The sequence below is a fragment of the Malus sylvestris genome, chromosome 10 (assembly GCF_916048215.2).
Source record: "Malus sylvestris chromosome 10, drMalSylv7.2, whole genome shotgun sequence".
Classification (NCBI taxonomy): Eukaryota; Viridiplantae; Streptophyta; class Magnoliopsida; order Rosales; family Rosaceae; genus Malus; species Malus sylvestris.
The window spans coordinates 36,124,747-36,137,143 of record NC_062269.1 but is presented as its reverse complement, the minus strand read 5'-3'; the positions used below and the strand labels follow the sequence as shown (position 1 = coordinate 36,137,143).

General features: G+C 38.6%; 3 protein-coding genes across 3 annotated transcripts; 1 reads left to right on the top strand and 2 right to left on the bottom strand.

Annotated features, from left to right (window-relative positions):
- Positions 1–248: 248 nt before the first annotated feature.
- Positions 249–1,026, bottom strand: LOC126587717 (uncharacterized). Its single transcript, XM_050252806.1, has one exon. It carries the CDS (start codon positions 832–834, stop codon positions 400–402), a length of 435 nt encoding a protein of 144 aa, XP_050108763.1. The 5' UTR covers positions 835–1,026; the 3' UTR covers positions 249–399.
- A 2,166-nt stretch (positions 1,027–3,192) lies between these two features.
- On the top strand, positions 3,193–6,611 carry LOC126587696 (2-succinylbenzoate--CoA ligase, chloroplastic/peroxisomal). The gene is made up of 10 exons (XM_050252788.1): positions 3,193–3,530; positions 3,915–3,987; positions 4,085–4,256; positions 4,351–4,452; positions 4,570–4,667; positions 4,806–4,999; positions 5,159–5,286; positions 5,477–5,865; positions 5,984–6,198; positions 6,310–6,611. The coding sequence occupies exons 1-10, from the start codon at positions 3,331–3,333 to the stop codon at positions 6,437–6,439; spliced, it is 1,701 nt and encodes a 566-aa protein (XP_050108745.1). The 5' UTR covers positions 3,193–3,330; the 3' UTR covers positions 6,440–6,611.
- A 166-nt stretch (positions 6,612–6,777) lies between these two features.
- Positions 6,778–11,912, bottom strand: LOC126587688 (WPP domain-associated protein). The gene is made up of 6 exons (XM_050252778.1): positions 11,682–11,912; positions 8,572–11,134; positions 8,263–8,389; positions 7,808–7,909; positions 7,312–7,389; positions 6,778–7,163 (listed from the first exon to the last, which is right to left on the bottom strand). Exons 2-5 carry the CDS (start codon positions 10,995–10,997, stop codon positions 7,330–7,332), a joined length of 2,715 nt encoding a protein of 904 aa, XP_050108735.1. The 5' UTR covers positions 10,998–11,134; positions 11,682–11,912; the 3' UTR covers positions 6,778–7,163; positions 7,312–7,329.
- Between the last annotated feature and the right edge of the window lie 485 nt (positions 11,913–12,397).

Sequence of the window (12,397 nt, the reverse complement as noted above, 5' to 3'; positions counted from 1 at the left end):
CAAGAAGCACCAGTTATGTGCTTTCTTCCGTGCTTTTTCAGAATTTACTTGAATTTTTACTAAGAATTGATTCTAAAAACATTTTAAAAACACATTCAAACAACCTCCTAATGATAAAAAAAAAGTAACAATGTAATAAAAGTTGATTAATACTCATTCGGTAGATTTCGATTTAGTCTCAAAGCCCTATGTTTCTCTTTGCACTAAAGTTTGAATTCCGCTCTATTTATCATATTTTAGATGAATAATTTAGATAAATTTAATGTAAATAAAAATTTGGAATATCCTCTATCACATATGATTCACCTCTTAATTATATTTACATGAAAAAAAGTGGAAAAAAAAATTGAAGGGAAAAAATCCAAAGAACATTAGTTATTTCTTAATATAATTATTACCTCACGATGACGGAGCTTCTGACGGTAAAGATTTATGCTTTCGGTACCTTAAGACGTAAACGAAAGCAGAGGCCACAAACAGAGCCACGCCGGCAATCCCACAAATTAAGCTCGCCACCAGCAGCACGTCCCTCACGAGATCTCTACCCCGCCCACCGTCACGTGCCACCACGCCCTTCCACCACGACTCGTCGCTCGAGTTCATCGCCTTCGGCTTCGGCAGTGCCGCGTCACCCGCCGCCGGCGAATTCTCTCCTCCTCCTCCCCCGACGAAGAACGACTTCTCTTCCGTCGGCGAATTCGCGCTCGCCGGCGCCTGGTCCTGGTACACGAGGCCGTGATCGGACGGCCGCAGCTCTCGGCCGTCCGATTCCATGGCCACCGCAATCAGAAACACCGCGATCGCTGCTACACCAATTTCGATGAGAAACGCCATTTCTCTCCCTCTCTTCCTCTTCCTCCGTCTCCAGAGGGCTCAGGTCCAGCGACGGCGTCGTTTTATAAGAGTATGAGCACTGATAAGCGATAAGTCTAAAGTTTGTTGTCGTTCGTCGGAGACGAGTGGGGAGTGAGAGGCGGTCGCTCTCTCTCTCTCTCTCTCTCCTCTCTCTCGAATTGACAGAACTCAGAAGTCAATATATATTGACTTCAATTGCTCCAAACGTCGTCGTATGATTTGCTGTACTCTGCTATTAACCACTCACTGGCTCACACACCAACCTAAATCACATGCACCTTTTCCACTTTTTTTATAGAGTTTACACCCCATAAATAATAAAAGAACACAAAATGGATAATTTCAACGAGAGCACATGGGAAATCTTATTCGGTATTGGATTAGATAGCTCACTAGATTCGAACAAAAGAATAAAAAACTTGATTAGATTGTCATTCGCAATCTCACAATCATGTGGGTTGCTTACAATCCAGTCACGGATTGGATTTAATTTTGTCTAGTTGAAGTAGAGAATGGACTAGTCACGGATGACTTGAATAATTTTAAAAGTTGGCCTTCGACCGGTTTAATATATTTAAATTTTATGAGATCCTGAATTCAATCTAATTCGAGACATCAAACATAAGCATGATGCATGACATGAAAAGATGGGTGTGGCCGTTAATTTGGGTGTAGGAACTTTTATCTTTTGTGATGATGAAGCTTTTGCTTTGTATTATTGTAAAGCTTGAATTCTGGTTTTGGATTCAAAGAAGGGCATTATCTTTTTTTTTGTAGAGCTTGATAAGAAATATTCGTCCAAAAAAAAATAAAGAAGCTTGATAAGAAATAGTCATATTTCATCCGTGATTGTCACGGGTTGCTCAATCGTGTTATTAATATTATATGTGATCGGGAGATGTCTTAGCTTTATCCATGTGTAGTATTTGGAGGCTTAATTTTTTTTTGATTTATTTTATTAATATGGGATTTTATTTTATTTTTTTGGGGTAAATTATTAATATGGGCTTAACTTTGATGCTAAGTTACTTCCAACAGGAGCCTCTCCGGATTATTTTGGTGATGATCTTGAAGATTCGTGAATTGTGTCCGTTCATCGTACATCGTGCGATCCGTTTTTGTCAAATATTTGTAGACATCGAAATTTCGGTAAAATAAACATTGATCAATAATTAAAATTTCAATGTTTATGTGTCACATAAATTTTACACATAGCATGTGAATAAACGAAAAATCAAAATAAATCGAAAAAGTCATCAAACGGGACACGTGTCAACACCTGGCAGAAATGATTTATTTCATCTAATTATTTAAATCCAAAAAATCAAGTTTTGGAATTCTATAAATAAGAGGCCAAGACATTCATTTGGGGAAAGGAATTGATAACCAATTCACATTACACTAAAACCTTGAAGCTTTGAAACTCTAAAGCTCTCAAGCAAATTCCCGAAATATCAAGAAAGCTCTCTTCGTTCTTCGTCAAATCCTCCTTCAAGATCAAGCCCCGATGGCCCTTGAAGACCATTCATCTATTCAAGATCAAGCCCCGACGGCCCTTGAAGAAAGTGTTCATCGTTCATCATCCGTTCATCCTAAGATAAGCCCCAACGGCCCTTTGGATCAACAAACATCAACAAATCCACACATCCATTCTTCAAGATCAAGCCCAAAGGCCCTTGAAGATCCGTTCGTCAAGTTCAAGCCCAACGACCCTTGAAGATCCGTTCATCCGTTCGTCAAGATCAAGCCCCGACGGCCCTTTGGACCAACAACATCAAATCCACCCATTGCAAAGATAGAATCAGAGGCTAAATTTGTAGAAGAGATTGTAACCCCTAAATCATCAATACAAATATTATTTTGTACACTTGTTTCTTGTCTCGTTCATCGCATGAATTTCCGTGTTTACAGTATTGTTTATGTTTATTTTTAAATAAAAATATTTAAAATGATTTCTGACCGTACGATGTACGATAAACGAACACAATTCACAGATCTTCGGGATTCTCACAAAGAGAAGCCGGCAAGGATCCGGACTCAAGTTACTTCTCCTTCATTGTTTTTGTGTAGTAATAATAGCTATCCACACCTTCTTTTCTTTTTCCTCCTTTAAATTCTAAGAAAAATGAGAAAAATCAAACTTTAACGGTAGATTAACTTTCATTCGCATGATTTTTTTTTAGCGCAATTTTTAAGTCAATCATGTACTGATATGTGAGAAAAATAAAACATTTGAATAACAAAAATAACGCACAATAATAAGTGATTGACTTAAAATATTATCATTGTGTGTGGTAAAATAGCTGCTGTGATTGACTTAAAATATTATAAGATAAGATAACTTGAAAGCCAGTCTTCCAATGGCACTCTGCTCAGACCTCTCTTTCTCTACCCTCTCCTTCTTTCAAACGGAATTCTCAGAGCCTCACAAAAGAACAGCAATTTTAGTAGATTATTGGTTTGCACCCCAGAGAAATGGGTAATTACTCACAGGCCCACATTTGCCAGTGCATGAGCCTCCTATCTACTCTCCGGCGCAATTCAGTGGTCATGGTCACCGGCAACCGCCAAAAGACGGGCAAGGAGTTCGTGGAGGGTGTCATGGAACTGGCCCGAGGCCTGCTTCCGCTCGGCATATGTTCTGGTGACGTCGTTTCGATTGCTGCCTTCAACAGGTGCTGCTTCACTTGTAAAATGCTTTTTCAAAGATGGTCAATCCTAAGGACTCGTTCAGGATTTTAGGAAGCACTTCTACTTCTACTCGTAATTTTACCAGAAACGAAACGAACTTTTTACTAAAATTCAAACATTTCTTGAAAAAGCACTTTCGCTCGTAACGTTATTAGAAGCACAACAAAACATCTCTAAAAATTCAAATGCTTCCTGAAGCAACACTTGCTTGGTGCTTCTCGAGAAAGCTGAAAAAGTGCTTTTATCATCCATAAACACATTTAGTTCTCTCTTTTAATTACGGTTAGAAGCGCTTTTGGTAATCTGAAAGCACTTTTAGCCGTTCCAAAACATGGCTCAGTGCTAATATTTGGTTTCGTTATTCTCAGTGAGTTGTATTTGGAGTGGTTACTAGCCATTGCATATGTTGGTGCCATAGCTGCTCCTCTTAATTACCGATGGGTACGTAAGTAAACTTTGAAACCATAATTTCGTCAATTACTTTTCTGTAACAAAATCTGACCCAACATCTGTTTAATTTGTGTTTGCACCCCTGCAGAGCTATGAAGAAGCACTTTTGGCAATGGAGGTAGTGAGGCCGGCAATGTTAGTGACCGATGATAGCTGCATCCCTTGGTACTCAAAGCTTCAACTTCGCGATATACCTTCTCTGAGGTGGCATGTTTCGGTGGATTCTCCTTCGTCGGATGTCTTAAGGGCTTCGAATAATCGTATGTAGTTTCTAAGACATGTATTTCACATTTAGAAAATTGTAATGAAAACCAATTGGGTTAATGTGTTCATCTTCATTCTTCATTTGGCCAGCGTTAACTACTGAGTCGATTAAAAAGCATTCCGTAGGAGCTGCGCTGCCATTGAACTACTCCTGGGCACCTGAGGGGGCTGTGATCATATGCTTCACTTCTGGCACGAGCTCTCTCTACTGTGTTTATTTGTTCTCAAAAGATTTTTCGGATATTAGTTGTAAGATAATCCGGTCACTAATTTGTTTTAGTTATCGATTTGTTCTTGTTAAATATGTAGGAACCTCTGGAAGGCCAAAGGGAGTTACCCTAAGCCACTCGGCTTTTATCATACAGTCCCTAGCGAAAATCGCCGTTGCTGGCTATGGTGAGGATGATGTACGTAAGTGTTCCTTTCGTAGTTTGCAGTTAGGTAGTCGAGAATGCTCGGACTAGGTTTTTACACAAAAGCGGGGTTTTGAACAAGCCCACGAAATTGAACGACTTCATAACGTTGAATTGTGTGGATGTTTGCAGGTTTACTTGCATACTGCTCCATTGTGCCACATTGGTGGGTTGTCATCAGCTCTGGCAATGCTAATGATCGGAGCACGCCATGTTTTGATGCCCAAGTTTGAGGCTAAATCCGCCCTCGAAGCCATTGAGCGACATAGCGTGACTTCTCTGATCACCGTTCCTGCAATGATGGCTGATTTGGTTTCTAAGTTCAGGTGAATTGATGACCCTTTTTTTCTAAGTAATGCACGCATGAATCCAAAGAAAATCAACTTCCAAAGCCTTGTACTTTGCAGCGCTTAGTGTCATAGTTTCGATTTGTACTGTGCCTTGCGTCCATTGTTTTTCGGTGTTCATGTTCTGAAGTATGTCAGGGGGAAGGAAACATGGAAAGGGATAGATAGTGTGAAGAAGGTGTTAAATGGAGGTGGAGGCTTGTCAATTGGGCTGACCAAAGCTGCCATTAAATTGTTCCCACAAGCTAAGCTTCTCTCAGCTTATGGTAAGTTATCTTTATCCCGGCAGGTTCCCTCGTTTACATAGGGATCGTCTGGTGTCTAGGATTGGATTTGACCGGTTTTACGAGTTATCCAATCCAATTTAGTCCTAGACACCAGACGAGCCATTAGCCCTCGAAAATTTGATTCGAAAATCTTACGATTTTGTTTCTCCTTACCTTCCGATAACTTAAGGAATGACGGAGACAAGCTCGTCATTAACCTTCATGACTCTGTATGATCCAAGCGTTGACAACTCCGGCGGCCCTCCACGGTTGAATGATGAACGAAAACTGCATTCAGCTCATGAAGAAAGGGGTGTTTGTGTTGGGAAGCCGGCTCCTCATGTGGAACTAAAGATCTCGGTCGATGGCTCCTCTCATGTGGGAAGGATCTTAACTAGAGGTCAACATATGATGCTCAGATATTGGCACGGAAGTCCACCAAATGAGTCAGTTTCCGGCAATGAAGTATGGTTTGACACCGGCGACGTTGGATCCGTTGATGACTCTGGCAATGTGTGGCTAATCGGACGAGCAAACGGTCGGATCAAGAGCGGAGGGGAGAACATTTACCCTGAAGAGGTATGTGAGTCTCAAAGTTACATATAACTGGCGCATACACCCTAGATTTTTATTGTCGCAAATTCACCAATTTAAAGAAGTATATTTACTTATTTCGTTACTTATCTCCGATCCGTAGGTGGAGAGAACCCTATTACAACATCCAGGGGTAACCGGCGTTGTTGTCGTCGGAATTCCGGATTCTCGTCTCACCGAGATGGTTGTTGCTTGTGTTCAAATAAGAGAAGATTGGCAGTGGATGAATACAACCATCAAACACTCGGTCTCAAAACAAATGCCTCACATCTCCAGTGATGTTCTTTCCCAACATTGTAAACAAAAAAATTTGACGGGGTAAGGAGCCAAGCAGTGTCTCAAATTTCTCGTTCTAGCTTCGCATGGAAAATTTTGTACACATGTGCAATTACCATATAATGGTTAACATTAATCCTATGATATTTGCAGGTTTAAGATACCAAAAATATTCATTTTATGGAAGAAGCCGTTTCCGGCAACGACGACCGGAAAGATCAGAAGAGACCAAGTCCGGGGAGAAGTTGTATTTCATCCGCAACATTTGAATAGTAATCTATGATTCTATTTTTCAACAGGAAAAAGAAAAGTTGGAACTTTCAATTCGTTGTCATTTTAATTAATTAATAAGATGGATCCATGACACAAATTTTTTTAACACAATATTTTTGTAAAACCTACTCTGTAATGTATTTCAACGATTCGAATCATTTATCATTTACGTCTTCCTCAAAGATCATGTCTACCACAAATCCAAATCGTTAAAATACATTACTGAATAAGCCACACAAAAACATGTCAAAAATTTATGTAAAAAACAGTAGTGTTACGGATCCGCTCTCCTAATCAATTAATTTATTTTATGAAAGAAAGTTTTAACTTTACAACAGAAAGCAGCGCTGAAACAAACATGTAGTATTTACCCAAAAAAGTATTGCTATGTAAAAGACTCTTCTGCAGGGACATACAAATCGGACTCTAAACCTATAGGAAACAAGTGGACTCTAAAACAACTTCTTCCAACCATGGAAGGAGGAAGTAGTTTACCTCGGCACCTAGACAAAAAGAATCGAATAAAAACTATACTTCAAAAACCAAGCTCACTATTTTCGATTTTCGCACTGCCCCTGTTGGTTGCAAACCATTTCACATCTTGTTCCTTTGTCAAATTTTGCTTCTGCAACATGTCTCTCTTATGGGATTATCTCTCTTCAGGGCCCTCGACTTTTTCCTGGATGGTTGTTTTGACAAAGGCTGTGAATTGCCTGACAACTACTCTGCTGACACTGCGTCACACAAAAGATGCAAGGGCGAGACCATTAAGAGTATTCGACCCAACAGTTTCAAATAAGTAAAATTTAAACACATTTATAGGAGTTATGTGACATGATGAGCTGTTGTAGAAAGACGAAACCATTAAATTGGAAACCTTACCAAAGGCAAAAGGGTGTATCAAGCTGCTTTAATTTCTCCAGTTAGTTCTCTTCTTACCAGCGTCAAGATTTCAGTTATCTGCAAACGCAAGAGAAAAGATGCGATCAACATACATATGTTATTTCCGCTCATCAAAGCATTCACCACACTAGATCTTCTGAACCAAAAACTTATTAACAGATATGAACATATTCCCACTAATACTTACAAAATATATAAGGGCCTATTTGCAGAATTGCTTTTGTTAGAAGCACAACATTTTTATTATAATTCAGAATCAATTATAAGTTTTTATTAACTTTCATGCTTGGGATAAATTTCTGTCGTTTCCTCCAATTTTAATTGATATTTACACCGACATCAAACTTTTTTCAAACACAGGCATCCGATACTTCCACAAACATCAATACATTCATATTGTACACTGGTTCCCCTGAAATCTAGAAGGTATATAGAGCTAACATGATCAACCAATGGATAAAAGAAAGCATCTTACTCCAGGATAATGCTTCAATACTGGTGAATAATGATCAAGAGCAATGTATATTTTCTCAACAAGGCTCAATAGAGTCCCCACCTCATCCCCCAAAAGATCAACCTGAAATTCAATGACAAAAACTCAATTATAACAAACTACAAAAGCTATCCTTGATTCGTAATCAGAAGTTCATCTAACAATATACTTAAAGATATAATTCCTTTTCTTGCATAACAAAATTACAACATAACACTGAAAGAGAAGTCATTTCAGGGTCAGTAATGGAAGATAACTTCCAATCATATTTACACTGTTCCGTCATCCAGCAGGGCATCTCAAACAGCTCCTCCCACGTGTATATGCAAGCATCGATTCAATTCCATGGGTTTTATAGCACGAAATATAATATGAGGCCAAAACATCAAGTTGGAATATACGAATGCATAGTACTTATCTGATTGGAATTCACATACCTCAGCTTCGGCCTTTTCAAGGTCAGAACATTTCTTTTCGAGTCTCTGCCGGTACAGCAACCCTCTTCTTACAATGACATTAGCTTTTTGTTTAAGAAAACGCAATTGAGAACCCAAACTCTTCAACCTGGAAACAAAGCCACAGGTACATTATGAGGGTTCCGAATGTAGAAACACATCCCATTAGATTAACAAAACATCACCCCATCCAGGAATCATATAAGAATGTGGAAGCAAATCTATTGACAGAACTCGAGCACAAAAGAATTTACACGAAGCAATAAGAGATAAAAATAACCGAGCAAGTACCTTGAACATTTCCTTGAAATATCTTGTGTTACTCTACATTCAAATTCAGCAACCCCTTTCAATAATTCACGGATATACACAGCCGTTGATTCCAATTGCTGCTTGTGTTCCCTTTCTTTTGCTTCCAACAAAGATAAAACATTCTGCTTCTCTTGGTTTGCATCAAGAAGCATTCTCCTCTCCTCATTAACTTCGCTTAACTCTTTCATTGCTAGTTCAAGCCTCTGATCTAACATGCACATGTCAGCCTTACGTCTTTCAATTTGCTCCAATGCATCAGTTAAGTTCTGCTTTGTAGCATTTGACTCTTCAATGCTGTCAGAAATCAATTTCTGTTGCCGACATGTCTCGTCCCTTAAATTATGTAGCTCCTGAGCAGCTAATTCATATCTCTCCTTTTCGTTTTCCAATGCCGCTGTTGCATCCTGTGCCAACTGCTCCTTTTCTTCTGACAGAGATAATATTTCTTGCTTTAATCTCACTGTGTTTGCAACCTCCACTTCACATTGTTTCTCTTTTTCTAGTTTTTCCATCTCAATCAAAACCCGGAGTTCATTTTCTTCTATATATTTCAAGTTCAGGTTGTTGAGATTTTTCTCAGCATCTTTCATGACTTCTTTGAATACAAGTACACATAGTTCTTGCATGATAGTGTACTCCATACTCAAATCTTCAATTTCACGTTGGCTAGCAGGTTGAGCACTATGGGCAGCTTCTTTAAGTATACCTTTGTAGATTTCTTGCATATAAATATTTTCCATATGTGACTCTTCAGCGATACAATTAATTTGATCCATCATTCCCCTGAGAATACAAGCATATGTATCTTCAACAATTAAAGCTTCAATATCCGCATCTTTAACAGCTGATTTAAGATTAGCAGTTGTTTTTAACAACTTTGCCTCAGCCATGGAATGTTCTGACATTTTCTTAGCAGCCTCAGAAACTTGAATTGAAAGACACTTAACTTCCCTTTTCTTATCTGCAAGCAAATATCTGAGGTGCTTATTTTCTGAAATGAGCAACTCCAGTCTGTCTTTCAAACTGCTAAGACTTTCTTCATAAATACCAAATGTAGCCACGTCCGCCTTTTCGACAAGCACTTCATCTAATTTAGTAATAACCTCAGAGATTCGCCTCCTCAACATGTCAAACTCCTTACTCTTCTTTGACGGCAAAGAGGATCCCCTTTCCCTGAAAAATTCTCTTCTGAGGCTGAATAGTTGCTCAGTCAAATTTAGCACTTCAGATTCATGACTTCTCTTCAATTTAGTCATCTCATTATTGTAATAGTTTGTCAACTCATCTATTGACATATGCCTAAGCCGGGTGGCATCCAAATGTTCTTGCATTATTTCTGACTCATCATGTTTTCCATTTTCTTCCCAAAGAGATGATGATGATGATGTTGATGTTGATGTTGATGTTGAAGTCATTGTTGGTGATGATAGCAACGATGATGAAACCTTGCGGTGCAAACGGTCACCCTTCTTATAATTATTACTCTCTTCATCACCTTCCAAGGACCCGTAAGAAGATAGGTGCCCAATGTCAGAAATAGATAGTGATTTTGAAATGGTATCTAATTCCTCACGTAAACTTGATATCTCTTCCATCCTTCCAAGCCAATGCAAATTCTTATCGCCATGAAACCGGTCCAAATTTTTTTCTTCAACACTCCGGATACAATTCCTCATCACCAGTGCGTCTATTTCTGCTTTAAAATCCTGCTCCTGCTGCCATTCACAGACTGATGCATTTGCCAAGCTAACCATTTCTTCCACCCGTTGAAAGACAGTTTCTATTGCACCTTTTAGGCTATTGAGCAATCTATCCACATCAATCCATCTGTCAGATACATTATCTTGCAGTATGTCACCGAAACCCAACAACTGAGAACCAGAACCAATCCTCTTGATCGAACTACACCCTCTAATCCCATCAATTTCATTCTTGAGCTGCTTGAAGTGCTCTTCAGTTGTTCCTTTTAAGATGCCCAAAGTTTTTTCTATGCCATCATGCTGTACGACAGCTTCAAGAAAGCTAGGACGCATGCCACCTTTGGCACCTTTTTTAATAGGTCTGTCTTCAGTTCCCTTTGACTCTCGCTGCATGGGTGAGAATTCGTTTTCCTCACCACCCAAATGGTAAACATGTAACATTTCCTTCAGCTTAGTCACCTCTAGTTCTTTTTGAGCAATTTTCTCTGCTGCGTCATTGGTTACTGCATTAACAATCCCCTTGATGACTGAGTCACTCACCATCCTCGATATGGTCAACCGGTCACTGATTTCTTCCCAATAAGAATCCAAATCCTGGAGAAGGTCAAGATCCCGATTATCATTTTCTTTCACATCATTGCTAAGCTGAACCGAATCTCCATTGCATGATTCAACACCGTTACTCATGACTTCTAAACTCTCCATAACTTCTTCGGTTCTTCACATGTATAAAACGAACATCACCACCAAGACATTGCAGAGTATAACCACTACCAATATACAATCCCCAAAAGGATCACTTCGTCCTCAACAATTACCAACCACTACGCAGACCCGTTGAACTGCAAAAGTTAAAAAAAATAAAAATAAAAAAAAAGAAGGAAAAATCACAATTAAAAAAGTCCCAATAACTATAATCTTGTCGACTCAACTAAATTTCATGTAACTGTGAATCAAATCACAAAGGAACCTGCTTAAGTGCTAATAAAAATGGAAGAAAACATAAGATAAAACTTTATCAAGTCATTTAAAAAAAATGCAAAAACAAATATGCACCCACACACACACATATATATGTATATATATTTATCTCTAAGTCTACAGTCTTTGAAATTTTTTTTCATTTCTATTAACACATAAGTTAAGCAGCAAAAAATGCAATACGCAATTCAAATTATCTTAATACTTTCACTTTCTTACATTTTCTCACCAACCAAACAGAGCTAAAACAAGCTCAAAGAACAAAACGAACTGCAAAATTCAGCTTTTAGACTATTTTCTCACCAGCCAAACAGAGCTTCCACGAAAACAATTCCAGGATACCAAAAAAAAAAAAAAATTAAAAATCCAAAATTCCTAAAAATGGAAGCACAAAAACAAGCTACTTACCAATGAAGCAGCTGAATCCACCGATGATACTTCAATTGGTAAAAATCAACAGCTAAGGAGTGTTTGAAAATCCCGAGACGACTCTGAATTTTGGGAAAAGCTGCTTGTTTTCGTTTGAACTGAAACTTTTCTAATTTTGGGGTCTTATTTTTTAGGGTTCATAGACAAAGAGAAAAGTTCTGGGCTTCGGGAGCGGGAGAGGGAGAGCATGTGTTTGACCCCGTTGTTTCTCCATAATTACGAGGGTTGACCAAGCTTTAAAATTGGTGCGTAAATTTGCTACGTGACGTAACCATATAGTTAATTTGTTCTTATTTGGGAACCTGGATTCTCACCGCAAAGATCTTGGAGATCCGTTAATTATGTCCGTTTATCATACATCGTAAGGTTATAATTTATTTTAAATATTTTTATTTAAAATTAAACACATACATTATTTGACAAAAACTAACCGTACGATATACAATGAACGAATACGATTCACGGATCCCTATAATCCTCACCAAAAGGATCCAAATAAGATTCTGTTGGCTTATTTGGCATCCTACTGTTATTGGACAGCCTCCAACTATACTATTTGGAGGCAGAATATCTGCCCTCCTATTTGGGTGCCCTTCCCATCCCCTCCTATTTATGCGGTCACGATTAAGGCACATCAACATTTTATATCTATAAAAAATTTAACATAAAATGTTGACGTGGATTAACCGTGACAG